This window comes from Stegodyphus dumicola, chromosome 3 (assembly GCF_044657685.1).
Source record: "Stegodyphus dumicola isolate Sdum_Otavi_A_Nest chromosome 3, ASM4465768v1".
Taxonomy (NCBI): Eukaryota; Metazoa; Arthropoda; class Arachnida; order Araneae; family Eresidae; genus Stegodyphus; species Stegodyphus dumicola.
The window spans coordinates 37,471,186-37,487,057 of NC_140770.1; the positions used below are offsets into that span (position 1 = coordinate 37,471,186).

Sequence of the window (15,872 nt, forward strand, 5' to 3'; positions counted from 1 at the left end):
GAACTCGCATCATCCAGAAAGACTTGCACTTATAAGAGAGTTTTTTTGAAGTTTTTGTGAATAACTACCAGAAATATTACACTGTTGGCAAGTTCATAACAATTGATGAAAAATTTGAAGCTTTCTGATGAAGATGTTCTTTCAGGCAGTATATTCTTAACAAACTTGAATAATAATTCCCGAGTAACCTGAATAATAATATAATGAATTTCTAAAGAATTCTATATCAATATAATATGTTTTTCTATTCCTTTAAAAAACTTTTATTTCATAATTATTATGGAAATTAAAATTTTAATTTTAATAATTTGCATATTTTTTAAGTTCGATCATAAAATTTTGGCATAAATGTAACACTTTAACCTGAAGAGTAACAGTTTTTTCCTTCAAAAAACACAAGCCGGGTCTTTTGGATGCAGGGCATGTCCCTGTAACTCAAAAGAGTGTGTGCACTCCTGGGTTAAATGGCTGGTCAATCCTGTGGCAGTTTTGAAATTATGTAGTTCTTTCTTTCCAGATATGGATAATATCTGTCAGCTGTAAATTTGCAATGAAAGTTGGTTTGTTTGCACCTACTGCAGTGTGCAGTTGAAATGTGAACTGAGCTCACTAATGACAATCAAATGGTTAAATCAACAAGTAATGTTAGCTAAATCAGTTATCCCTGCATCATTATATAGCTTGATTTTTTTATATTTTTTGGGGAGGGGTATGTGGTTGTCATGAAAATTCTGATTCAATTTATTAGATCAAAAATCTATTTTAGCACAGCTCTAAACTTAACATCTTATTTCATGATAATAAATCATTATTCTGAACTCATTTTTAATTTCTTCAACCCAACCTTTATCTATCTAAAAAACCATAATGCATCATGGTTGCATGTTGCATTCTTTCAGAGTTTCTTAACTTTATCATTATTCCATTTTTTTTCACCAATCATAGGAGCTGTACAATCACTTGCAGATTCAATTATTTTATCCTAACTTAATTTATAGCCATCTGTGATAGTTTACGTTTTAGAAAAAAATATCTTGTGCACTAGTTTTTTCTTGCACAAAAATTACTTCCAATAATTCCTCAATTATTTCAAGTTCGTCAGTAATATCTTGCATGAAAACAGAAGATTGTGCTACATTAGCATTCTTAAGCCCCGTCCACACGAGTACGCTCGAAACGTAGCTGACGAACGCACTTTTACGTTACCAGCGTAAAAGCGTCCAAACAAGTACGCTTGTGAAGAGTGAATTTAACCAATAGAATTATTTTGCGCAAAAATCACGTGACGCTGTAATATAGCGTCAACAGAGCTGTATCTTATTACTTCGCTGTTCTTCTGTATGCTTGCAGCAAGTTGTCCGAATCAGATGATTTTTTTTATAGCTCAAACTTTAAGTGCAATTATTAAGCAGAGGCAAAACCGCAAAAAATAACAAGAATGGGTCCGAAATATTTATTTAGAGCAACCTGTTCAAAGAGTTTTTTTTTTTTTATTTTTATTTTTATTTTTATTTTATTTTATTTATTTATTTATTTTTTATTTATTTACTGTCTTGTTTGCGAAAGGAATATCCGGAATTATTAAATTCCTACTATTAGCTCACACTCTCCCTATATCTTGTTGAAATTTTCAATACATAAAATGCTTTTTATTCATCCACTCAAGTTCAAATACAATTTTTTAAACTTGTAGTGAATGACACTTGATGTTAATACAGCTTTTTCACATATTAAAATTTTTAAAATTAAAATTTTAAAAAATTCTGTTTGTATTTTTATTTATTTATTTATTTATTTTTGTATTTTTTAAATTTGTCTTTGTGGATTTAAGTAGGAATTGACTTAATTTTTTTTTGGTATATTACTTGTTTTTTTAATTACTTCAGGATGAGTATCGACCAGTTTGACAGACTTGCAGATTCTATATTGTATGAAAATTAGGATTTATAAAATTGGTTTGGAATACAGTATATAAAGAGAAGTAAATTACTTAATTCTCTTTATATACACCATCCACCATATAATAAAACCAACTTCATATTTTTTTAACTCCCTCTCCCTTGGCCTTTTGTTTTTCTTTTTATTTATTTTTGAATTTAGAATGAGGTTCAAACTTTGGACAGTTTATGAGAAATTATGTGCATGATAAAATATGCAATAAAGTTAAAATAAAGAGAGAATTTATAGATGATATATGATAAAGAGATGCAGATATATTATTACATAAGGATTTCTATTTGCAATGCACATTTTTAAACTAAATTAAAAAAATTAATAATAATGAATAAAATAAGAAATTAAAACAATAATAACAGGTAAAATAAGAATATATTGATTCATGATTAAATATAAGAAACACGTTTCAAAATGAGAAAAACTAACTGAATTATATACCGTCTACGGGTGAGGTTCGAACTCACCACCTTTCCATTCCTCCACCACCAACGCAGCGCGCTGACCACTTCGCTATCTGTGATAGCAGTATTTGTGAAAAATAATGTAACAAGTAGAAGTCGCTGCAAAGGTAATTTAATTAAACTTCAATAAATGATTGCTGTATGACACAAGTTCTAACTTTCCTCCAAAATTTCGTAATTGTATTTTATTGAATACTCTTTCACAGTCAACTGCTTTATTTTAGAAGTTGTTACACTGCTGGAGTTAGTTTTTGGTGTATTTAATATTGGGATATTTATAGAGCTTTTTATTACACATGATATAGCCAATATTTATTAAGGAGAATTTTGTAAGGCAGAAACTTTGATTTCGTAGAAACTGTAATTTATTTAGGTTCCTATTACTTAAGGTGTTATAAATAGGTGAAGCATATGGATATACTGGTTGGATCATTGGTTTATAAATATACAGTATTTCCCTTTAATGAGAATTTTAAATGTAAACCAATATGTACGGTTTGAGAAATCTGAAGATGACGTGAACAATGCCGATTATTTTATTGCTGTATACAGTTATGATATTTCTAAGCAAAAACTCATCTCTGTGTGGTTCTGACGCCATATTGAAACGGGTAAGCAAGAAGGTTTTCTGATTATGACACGCGATAAGAACTCGGTCGGCTATTGGCTAAACGCGCGCGTCGCGTGCGAAAAAGCTGAACAGGAGCGTACTCAGTTTTACGTCTTCTGTGTCACGCGAATTTACGCCGGCGTGAAAAAAGTTACGTCAGCTACGTTGGGAGCGTCCTCGTGTGGACGGGCCTTTAGCACTCTCATTAGTTGCTACTGAGAATGCTATAAAGTCTATACTTTTCTCTTAACTGACAATATAAACCATAAACTAATATTTATAAATACTTGTTTAGCAGGACAATGAAGTTCAGCGGAATCAAATAACCTTAACAGAATTAATTCTTTCAATTGATTTGTAGTGATATGCACTAAAGTTTGCATAAACTGTTGCTTCACTGGATATACAGTAATGCTTGTGAAAAATGCAGCATTATGAAAGAACTGTTGGAAATAAAATGTGTGGAATAAAGAGTGGAAATCAGTACTTTGTGTGTCTGCCAAGTTGATCGATGACAGCCTGTATATGTGTGGCATTGAATCATACAGATTATGAATGTAATCCTGGGAATGGCATTGCATATGGCTTCAACATGACAAAAAAATTCAGTCTTAGTGTGTTCCCCATCAGCTGTACAAGTCACTGACCGACGAAATCTGAGACATGCTCAATTGGCGACATTTCCAGGGAATAAGCAGGCCATGGAAGAAGCGAAACCTGCTATGCCCTAAAGGCTTGTGCAGTCCCAGAAACATGTGCATGGGCATTATCCTGCTGAAATACAGCACCTGGACTGCATCAAAGAATGGGGAGGACCTCTGGCTTCATAACTTCCATTATGTAGCGATCACTGTGGAAAGGGGGTTGCAATCTACAGAGATGGACAATTATACTTAATAGCTCCCCATGATGCCAGGTGTTTGTGTGGCATGACGCTGGATAACCCACTGTGGGAGCAGATGTAATGTCTGATGCGTATTCTTCCATCATTGTGCTCCAGATTGTAGCGAGATGCATTGGAGAAGACTATGTATTGCCACAACACACGCCACACATTGTTTTCCTGTGCCCACTGAAGTTGGAGGAATCTGTGAATCAGTGACAGGGGAATCCTGTGTAGAGGAACCTTTGCACACAGCTCATGCTGCAGCAGATGGCAACGAACCGCGGAGATAGACAACATAACACCTGTAGCCGTGCTCCAAAATTGTGCTAACACATGAGAGGACACTGTATAATTTGCCACAGCCATGTGGATGATGTGTGTCATCCCACGCAGTTTGCATGTCTCACTGCCAGGATTTCACCTTGTTTGGTTCTCCTCTGTCCATTTCTTCCAAACACGCATCACTGTACACTGCGATTCCTTGATACAAAAGTCCCCCTTTTGTATTCAAACAGTCTCATTCAAACTTCGTTAGTCATTGGTATGGCACTCTCTGCTGTTGATAAAGCATACTGACCACTAATTCAACATTCATCACAGACAGAGGACGATAAACAGATTTCAGTGGAACTTTACAGTTCTTTATATACATTTAACAAGCGGCTGGTTCTCATTCTATGCATGCGCAAGCGCTTTGTAATTCTAATCATTTGTATGTGTTACCTCACTTTACATCTTCTGTAAGTTTGGTCCAGTTTGCATAATTCCTTCATGGTCTTGCAATTTTCACAAACATTAGTGTATTAGCTTCAGAAAGAGGGAGGAAAAAATTGTCATTGAAAGCCGAAGTTCAGAAACTGTACCTTTTCTCCCTCAATTTGCTTTGACACATTCCAAATTCTTCTTTTCCTTTTATTTCACGATAATGGTTGTATACTCTATTCTTTTAAATCCCTTGTTACAAATTAAATGTATACACTACACATTATTGTACATAACATCACAGAAATACATAATTTTTCCATTTACTTTTAAAATAAATCCTTTGGTCTCTTTTCTTTTATCTTATGCTTAAAGCATGGCCTGCAGTTTAACCTTTAAATTAAAATCACTATTATAATTTTATGTACAACTACAACTCTACAGACCGAATTTTTATATGAAAGCAATATTTAAAATTTATGCACAATTCTTAATGATAGGTATTGATAGATCTAACAACAAACAGATATAAAAGGTTTTTCAAGCCACGTGTTAACTTATCTTCATCTATATAGCAATATGAAATATGCAGCTGAGCATCTAGCTCATCAATGAGTGACTGATTCAAGGAGAGTACATATCAGTAGTTCCAACGTAGTACACGAAATGGAAACATCAGAATACTGAAATGTTACAAACTGTCAGTTAGCAAATTCAGTTCACTGATTGCACCAACATAGGAAAGTTCTCCCATTTTGTTGTTTTTTTCCACAGGAGATAAAAGCCAAGGTAGTACTAATAATCAATAAGTATCATTTCTAAGTGTTAATGAAGAAAATATTAATGTCATAAACAGACCAGTTGGTAGTTGATTCAGGTTCATCATGCGTGATTAATAATGAAAACCTGTTAAGCAAATCCTAGAAATATTCCATTAGAAATTTACAAACATATTTTGAGTAATGTCATACATATTTCAGAACTAAATAAGAGCTTATTCTCAGTAAGTGCTGTAACTAATAATGGTGGTGACATTAAATTTTTTGATAAAAAAGTAGAAATAAAAAGAGGGTAAAAAGATTTTAGAAAGGTATAAAACTGAAAATGGTTTAATAATACAATTCTTAACAAGAAATTTGAGAATGAAAGTGCTTTAAGTTAAAAGGCACAAGAAACTAGGATATCTTTGTTATAAGATACTTGTTTTACAATATAATGGTATAAAGATCTCCATTAGTTGTTTAAAAATGATCTCTCTGCTTGAAATATTGTTTGACATGACATGACTTGAATAGACAAATAACTCTTTTATGTTGGGGAAAATATAAAAAGTTCAAATTATTCAGTTTAACTGGGAAATGCTGACTAAGGCAGTACAAGACAAAGTATAAGCAGCTTTTAGTTGTATTAATTCAAAACTTGTAATGCCAAAAAATTTATTATTATCACATTAAATAAACATTTATTCCTAATGGTAGAGTTGAAGTTATCAAAAATCAAGGTAGAAGATAGCAGCTGAAGATATATAACCTGTACACACAATCATGATAGCTTACTCATTTTTAATTTACAAATCAAAAACTTATGATTTAAATGCAGTTACTGAAGTAAAAAATACTAACATTGAAACTTTTCTAAAGTCCTAACAAATTCCTAAATTTCTTGTGCGTCAGTTCAAATTAAAAAAAAAAAAAAAACCTCTGAGCATCAACAGATATCTTAGATATTTTATACTTATGCATTCCTTTAATCACTTAACTGTTTCTTAATTTTGCTGTAATTAAAAATTATCTTAAATTAATAAATGCAATACTTGTAATAGTTTTGACTGCAGATTTGAATTCATATATAATCGATTAGAATACACAGTTGTTTATAAAAAATATGCTTATTTTTGGTCACAATACAGCAGGAAAATTAAAAAGGTAAGTGGTCAATATAGTTATAGATTTACCCTACTCCCGAATCTATCATTTCTTGTTAAAATATTGTCATCAACAAGGTTAGTTAACAACAGTTAAGGTTAAAAACAGACGATCCAAATAAAAACATATATAACACAGTTAATAAATAAATGTTTGGATACCTTTTTTAGGAAAATTTTATAGTTTCCTTCCTTTTTACAATTTAATAAGCAATATAAAATATACTATTTTTAAATACACAGAAATTTTGACTATAATCAGTGATTTTAACCAATTAATCAAAAATTTTGACACTATGATTAAAATCTCTGACAATATCATTATTGCAGACTTAAATCTCTGCAAAAAGGTATAATATTTAAAACTGAAAGACAACTGACATTTCAAAATTTCAATCAATAATAATAATCTTATTAATTATAAAACAAAATTAAATTTTAAAAATATTAGATTAATATTAAAAATATAAGATTAATTAAGAAACATCACCTAAGTCAGAACCGTCTTTGTGACGACCTATACCATAAAATCCACCTTCAGGAAGACTCTGATAAGAATCATCGTTTATGGGTACCGAAGTTGTCCGATATTGTTCTTTCGGAGTAGACACTTTCATGGAAAAAGGGATACAGTTTGAATTGAATTCTGAATATCTAGAATTCACTGGGCTGTCTTGCATTTCACATGTGCTAACTTTACTTTCAAGAGAATTAGCTGCATGTGTTGGAAAACCATTGACACTTTCATGTGATAAACTGTCCAGTCTGGTATTTTGAATATTAAAATCTTCAGCAAGGGAAGAATAACTTTCTTCACTATCAGAAGAGTCACTAAAATAACTTGCACAATCATCACATTCCTTATCTAGTTTTTCACGAGGAATTTTAGAGGCGCTAACACTTTTAGGACATTCTTCATATTCAGATAATTCAAGAACATTAGCATTAACATCTGATTCTGTGATGCTATCAGTACATGAGTGAAGAGTGTCCTGAGATTCACTGTATGACAGATGTTTTGAACTATTTTCGTATTGAGAAGATTCTGAAAGTTCTTCATTCCTTGCATAATCTCCTCCAGCCATTTTTTCACTAGACTTTGAATTTGGCAGTTTAGAAGCGCTAAAAGGTGAAGTTTCTTTGCTCAATGGTGACAGCTCACTACAGTAAAATGGAACTTGGTTTTCACTTGGAGAAGGACTGAATGCTAGATTTTGCATGCTTTCTACAGCATCATCCACTAACAATTCAATATGTTTACCCAAAGGGTTCATTGGCCTGCAACATACACACAAAAAAAAGTATTAAACAAGAAGCAGAAAAATATTCTTGTTTATATTATCATTCCAATCACAATAAGGCATATTTTTCTATATCTGACATCAAGCACTTACTAAATGAGTAAGAACATTTAATCACAGAGGTACTTTTACAAAATTTTTTAAATATAAGTAACAAATTTTCCTTTTACAAGCATGTTTTAGCATGAAAATCTAAAATAATATCTTTAGAACAACTAGTATGATACATAAGTCCAAAAGAAGTAATAAAAAGAAATCTTTTTTTCATTCCTTTGCTAACTAAAAAATTAAGTAACCCAAGATTAATTTTACATTTTTTGAAGTTCCTTCCCTTAGCTTTTTCTGAACTTTTTTTTTAAAGACTTTTCCAGAACTTTTTATCTACAAGAGAGAGGGCTGATAAGGCCCCGTTCAGACGAAGGCGTAAAGGGCATAAGTGGTTAAAACCGAGATCCGTTGCCAAGGCAACCAGTCACTGCTACGTCACAGAATCTGGTTTAGGGCTCATGGCATAGGATTCCAAGTTTTCAACTTTACGTCAAATTTGGGATAAGCGTCGATCAATCAGAGCAAAGCTAAAATGAAGCAGCTTTCTTTAGACAATTTTGCTGTCACATCGACTTTTTTTTAATATAGAACACATCATATCCGAATGACATAAAGAGTTGATCTCGCAAGAAATCTGCGATGATGACATGCATTTTTAATGAGTTTTTAATGAATTTTTTAATGAGTTTTTCAATTTATATTGAAAAATATGGATGAAACTCATAAAGCGAAAGTTAAGCTCAGGATTATGCACGCTGTGTATGATCCTGTAGATGATTGATCCCATCCAATATTTTTCATTTTATTATGAAAATTCTTTTAAAAAAATGCATGCTTGCAAAAATTTTATTTTTTCTGTGTAAATTATTATTATTTCTTTCTTTCTGTCTATATTTTTTTAAAAATTATTACTATAATTTTTTTCCTGTTTAATTATTTTTGTATTTAAGAATCAATTTATTAAAAAAGATAGAAATATTATATTGCTATTTGCTTCAAATGCTGATTTTCTTTCCAAACAAACTTCATGAATTAATTTTACTAAAACATCAAATCAATATCAAGAATCTGCTTTTTTTTAACAGTAAAAATATTACTTTTAAAAAAAGAAAAAAATATTTTCACTTATTTAAGAATAGTCACAATAGTCAATTCAATGGTGTAAGCTTTGTATAAGTAATAAAAGATTAATCTTTTGAGAAAATGTTCTTATGAATTCCAAGAAAGAAAAAATGTAGTGAAATATCCTTAAAACAACAGTCAACAGTTAAGACAGTTTTGTCTCCTGTTTTTTAATCTCCATTTCTGCTCTGTTTTTTAATTACGTTCTCCATGAAAGGAGTTTACTTTTAATGAAACTAAATATAGCACACATAATTCATAACATGGACTATAATTTAATGAATAGTATTTGTTATTATTATCCACTCTTTATTACTATCATTTGAATGGAGTTTTGATCATTAAATTCATGCTATTTCTCAGGTAGAAATTCCTGGATAAGGTATGAATGTTTATAATTTTGATGTATTTGAAGACTTGGGTACCTAAAATTTGTCAATGTGAAATTACTTTTGAGATTTGGTCATAAATAGAAATGACAGCATATGTTGAAATTAAATTAAGGGGTGCGGCTTATACATGCAAATTATTAAAAATAGATGTATACAAACAGTTGGCAAGACAGCAAAATGTATTTAATGACTGAGCATAAAATACATTGTTGGGTGAACATTTCCTAGTATTGTACTAGTTGTGGTTGCTGGTCATTGTGACCAGTTGTAGGATACTAGTACTAGTGATAATTGATACTGGTAGTGCAGCAAACTACTATAGTGATTGACAGGGACAGTGAATAAGGAGTGCTAAGCACACAATTTTCACTGTCACAGAAACATGTTCCTTTTGATTAAAAAATAAAAATAATAATAATAATAATGTATTGTAATTACTGTTTTTAGCTTAACTGCTTTCACACCTGCAAAATAGAAAAATATTATATACAGGCTATCTGTTAGTTATCCTCAAGATTTTTTTTTTAATCAGGCATATTTAGAATATTGTATTTCTCCTAAGAGAAATAATATATAAAAATTGAAGAAGGTTTTATATAGTATATAAATATGCATGTTCATGTTTATAGTATAGAGAGTACTACAGTACAATGCATAAATATTCCATACTGCTTTGCACAGAAAGATATGTGCCAACCAAGTCTTTCAAAAAAATATCTCTAGACCATTTCGTTATTTTTCTTTTTTTACCTTCTTCTGTTGCCTCTTGGCTTATAAGAAGGGCAGATAAAAGAGCATTCTGTTGAACCAGTAAAACTTTGTGTTGAGCTGAAAAAGCCATGACACAAAATAACGAAAACGAGCAGAGCGAGCGCGAGAAATCAATTGAGCTAGAAAACAGCACGCGAAAGGTGTAGACACATCAAGAAAGTCAAGAAAGAGTAGTCAAGAAAGCAAGGCCAAACCATCTTGGGTAAAAAATTGACTTAAGTTCCCAACACAGAAGACAAGCACTAAAATGCAGATAATTTCTGCACTGGAATTCATTTAAGTCACTTCACTTCCTAACTCAGTATAAAAGAATTAAATAGCAAATAAGCTGTAGATGAGATTCAATCAAAACTTATCATTGTGACATGTCAAAACTGGTCACCGTTACTTGGATGCTGAAAAATTCTAAATGCCTAATAAACATTTAATTAAATATGTGCCATCTTCAAATAGTTATCTTTACTTTGTTTTGTTTACTAAATTTTAAATATTTCAGGTTTCAAAGATTTACTTTCCAAAAAATTATGCAACTCAATCCTTTTGGTGTTCATGCTGTTTCAGTGTCTCAGATTTCCCCACAATGTCTTTATAGATTTTTTTTCCCCATGTCCTTCTAGTTCTTTCAAATGTCCTTATCAAAGGAGCAATTTGCCCTGAAGGACTATTAATATGGTTTTGGCATTTTGCATTGGTTCACTATAAATGTCGGTTCACTTCTCAAGTCGTTGCCACCAAATATTATTAACCTGTGTTATATTTAAAGAAATTAAAAAATGAAGAATATGGGCAAATATATGTATGTCTCTAGAATTGGAATAAAACAAAAGTACATAAAGCCATCAAATTTTGAATAACCAAATCGCATCTGGAAGCCAAGATTTGGAATTTGAAATTTGTTTTATTATCGATTTCATATTTTGTAATACTTTAATGAATTTTTCATTAACAAGCTGAGGGATTTCAAAGCAAGTAATGGCAACACTTTAAAGGGAAAAAAAATTTTATCTCCAGCGTGCGAGACTGCATATTGGAAATTCTAAAGCTTTGCTCATTTTAAAATTATTTTCTGATATTGCTGTTGAATTGAATTTTATGGTTTAAGTGCAAAGAACACGATACTTAATAAATAAAGGTAACAAACAAAACTTTAAAAAAAAATCTGATGTGTACACCACATGATTTCCTTGTACAGAATATTAAATTATACGCATTTTTTCTTGCATTTCATTTCAACTTTTTGGATGGAATTAAATCTACTCCGTTGATAGCGCATAAAACACAATAGAATAAATGCACTCTTTAAAATTTACTACATTGGTTTACATAGCGACACTGGCGCTAGGTTCACTTAACAGTGTTATATCTCGTTCATATTATAACTCAAAATGCACAAAATTTATATCATTTGAAGAATAATCTAATTGTTGTCACATGTTCTATTCAAATACTACAAAAAATATAGAACGATGTATAAAAGAAATTAAGCAAACAAAACAAAAAAGAAACAGTTTTTCACAGACAATTGAGTATTTCTCATTCAATTAATTGAGTTCTTACTTCATAACAAGGCAAAAATACATAAAAACTCAAAATATCTATACTAAAAATTACAAAGTAAATATTAAACACATTTTCCCTCAAAAAAATTCCAGAAAGAATTAAGCAAGATTTAATTCGCAATAATAAATGTGGGCGTTATCTTTGTTGTTGCAAAACTTAGTCTCCCTAGATTGGCAACAAATTTACTATTCTGCTGTTTTAAATGTAAACAAATATGTCCACCACATTATTTAAAAAATAGGCTTAACCGCATTTAAATTGTTGATAATTGTACAAATATTGCTTGCAGATTTACTAAAGGCATAAAAACCATAACCAGGAGATAAGAACAACATAATTCAATCATTTTTTAAAGCAAAAAATGCACAACTTACAAACATTAAGAGTAAAGAAACTGAGATCACTGAGCCGGGTAACCGGGTTTTGGTAGCAATTGGACGTACCAAATGTATATAAATATATTTATATACATTTGATGTGGCCAGCTGCTACCAAAATACAAGGTACACATCTACATGTTATAGGAGTCCTACATACAAAATTTCAACGTTCTGAGGCTAGTCGTTTTTTAGTTATGCGAGATACGTATGCACATACATACAGACACCATGAAAAATTCTCTTCAGAATTCATTTTAAAGCAGTTTATAATTTTTTGGAGGAAAAGGTCTTTTATTCTGTCCTTAAGTACAGATTGTCAAGCAAAAACATCGTTAAATTGCATTCAATAGCGGTCAAAATGGTTATTTTCATTGAAATATGCTGCCTGAAACTTTTCGTGATTACAATACTTCCTTTTTACTTCGTACAAGGAAGTAAAAAGGACCCTTTAGGCATAATGTAAAATCTGAAACCTTTCAGGGTACCCCCCTCAAACAGTGACGTATACTAGGATTTGCCTCTTTTCTAGGTAGAAATACTAATCTTTCATTGCTCTTGCAATATTTGATAAACACAGCTTATAAGGTATTTCTCCCATCTTTCTAGCGTGCCTTCATGGTGTAGTGGTCAGCACATTGAGCCAGTATTCCAGGGGTCCGTGGTTCGATTCCCGGCGAAGGTGGTTGCCGGAAATCATGCCGTTTTCATCTCTCCTGCTTCTAAAATTTACCTAATGTCTTTACAAGCTTAGTGAATCTGAATGTGTGAAATCTTCTCATGCTTAGATTCGTGTAATGTTTGTTTCAGTACTTTCAGTTTGTAGTTCCCTTATTAGAGATTTCACCCTTAACAGAGAGCCTTTTTAGCAATCATACTAAGACAGAAGAAAAAGTTTCATTAATTTACAGGTCATTAAATTTCAAAACTGCTACTTCTCAGATTTTAGTAATAGCACTTTCATGTTAGAATTATCCACACACAACCTTGCATCAAAAAAACAAAAACTGAATAAATGAGACACCTAATCCTTAGAAATCTGCAACTAGTCATTTATCTATTATGAATACTTTAATAACTCATAAAAGCAAATATTAAAAGTGGCTTATATTAAACCAGTTACAAAACTTAAGATATGATATTTGTATATATTATCAGCCTAAGAAATTTATGACTACTCACAACCAAAAAAGAATATATACAGACTTATTATTATTACTAGTATAAATTCAGGAAAAATATTTCAGCACAAAGCATGGTACAACATTAGAAGAGTCTTATTGCTTCTACAGAGTCTATTAACATGGTCTCCAAATTTTTTGGCTTTATAGTCCTCTCCCATGGAAAACAAAATATACACTAATAAAATTTAAATTTTGGCCTTTGCCAAAATTTAAATTTTATTAGTGTATATTTCAGTGCTCAAATCAGCAATTCTGTCTATGAGAATTAAACTTGGATAAAATATTTCCTTACATAATTTAATCCTGATTTAAAACTGTTTTTTACATAATGATTGTTTTCATTGCCCTGAAAAGAAATAAAAACCAATAAGCAATTATGCTGGTGCAAAGATTTTTTTATGGAATATTTTTGCAATATATGCTCTTGAAGCTTAAAAAAAGTAGGATATCTGACAAATATAAAAATTTTACCCCATTGTAAGTTGTTTCAAAGAGACTTAAAAATTATTCTTTGATGTAACAATAATATAAACATAATTTTCAGTTGTCCTTTGACGGTTATTAAATTTTAGGTCTGCACATTTTTTTTAAAAAGTAATTTACTTGAACCTGGAATCAAAGTGACTGACTGTAGCAACATTATTGATATAATTTACTTCTATAGCTGTGAATAACTATTGCATCTATTTGGCTGATTTGTTTTTATATTTGAGACAGAGGCTGCCTAGATATTACCTACAGTACAGCTTCAAAGAAGAAGAAGGAAAAAAAAAGACCTCATCATGCAGGATAAAATCAGTTCATTGCAGTAAGTTTCCATTCATCCTCTCTAGGTCCTTTCTTGATTTTATTAATTGCCCTGTTAAATAGAGATGTGTTATTCCACTCATGATCTGATTAATTTTAATAAGCAAGTGATTGCTGATTTGTTTAAAAAAAAAATTCTTTTAGAGCTCCTGACGCAAGCATGTCAAGAAAGTTTGATTAGCATTTTAAGGGATAAAAGAATGTTTAATTTTCTAAATGAGATAATCATTTCCCAACTTTTTAGATTTTTTTAATTCTAGAATTTTAGTGTTAATGCTACGTAGAATGGAGGTTTTAAGGAATCTCAAAACTGCAGTTGAAAGAAAATAGTCCCAGCAGTTAGCAATTTGATTAAGATAATTCTTCCAATTCTACTGCTTGTTCAATTCTTTTTGCTCCTTCCTTGCTAAGTGTTCTTCATTCACTTTCCCTATCCAATCATATTTATCAAAGTCATCATTAGTCAGCAGTGAGTTATAAAGAACTGATACAGTGCAGTGAGCAATTCTATAGACCGATATAATGTCTTGTTCAGTTACAAAGTTCCATTATTCAAGTCCTGTAATTTCTATATTGAGAATTCCGATTAACTTGTCAATCGAAGTTTTTTTTTTTCAATAACCTCTCTGTCACTTTCTTCACTATCGTTAGTGGTATTTTCTGGATCTTGAACCATACTACAGATTTCTCTATCCATTAATTGATTGATGATCGAGGCATTGTTATTGCAATGAAAAATTTCTGCCAACTCTTCTTCTTCCTTAAATTCTGCCACCCAGTGTAGTCATGTTGAGTAATGACTCATGTAGTGATGCCTAAACAATTTTTTATGTTAGTAATTGAATAATAAAGGAGTATGGTAACCTTTTATGCTGACATTACACTTGACGATGATTACAGATTTAAGTTAAATGAGCTAAACAATGTTGACGAGGAAAAATTTACCAAAATTTTCTTTATGCTAAAACCAGATTTTGTTGATGATACTCACAGACCCAAAGATTGCATTAAGGGCTATTTGAATTAAGAATAACTGATTTGTTATTCACATAAACCCAGAACAAGTGCCAGGTCTCGTATGGCCGCAGGATTTAGGATCCACAGAGATTGCATCAGGCGGTAAGATGTCTAGCACCGGCCATCAATAAGGGTTATGTATATGTAGAAATTTATTTATTCAGAACTCTGATAAGCCTTAAGCATGTGCAAGAAATAGACATAAGTATAATAAATAACTAAACTAATATGATTCAGGCTTAATTGTCTCAGTGTGCAATAGAAGCAAGATAAAATTTAATGGAACAACTTGTCATTAGTTCCCAAGCTCATGAGGCATAGCCAAATATGTATAGTGAAGAATAGCTAAATCTGATGATGATAGGGTCAATTTTAAAGGTTTTTGGATATCGCAAAACAAAGGTGAAATTTTCCAATCAAGGGAGTTTGTAAAGAAATGCGGAGAAGCGGTAATAAAAGAAGATGATATAAAAGAAGTTTTTCATTGTGATGACAATGCTTCTCAATCATCAATTCAATTAAAGAATGGCGAAATTTGTAGTATGGTTCTAGATCCAGAAAATACTGTTACCGATAGCAAAGAAAGTGACAGAGAAGTTGCTGAAAACGAGAAAATTTCGATTGACAAGTTAGTCGGAATTCTCGAAACAGCAGTTACAGGACTTCAACAATGTAATTATACAAGAGATTATGTGTGTCTACAGAATTAAAGAGAAAGTATTGGCACAAAAAAAATGAAGCAACTTAAACAACT

General features: G+C 31.2%; 1 protein-coding gene across 3 annotated transcripts in view; it reads right to left on the reverse strand.

The window, feature by feature from the left end:
* The window catches only part of Pask (PAS domain containing serine/threonine kinase), a 117,128-nt gene that overhangs the window by 32,907 nt on the left and 68,349 nt on the right, over nucleotides 1-15,872 (reverse strand). For all 3 annotated transcript variants that reach the window (XM_035362621.2, XM_035362620.2, XM_035362622.2), the window contains one exon: nucleotides 7,030-7,817. In XM_035362621.2, the coding sequence (XP_035218512.2) occupies nucleotides 7,030-7,817 (788 nt within the window). The remainder of the gene's footprint in view (nucleotides 1-7,029; nucleotides 7,818-15,872) is intronic.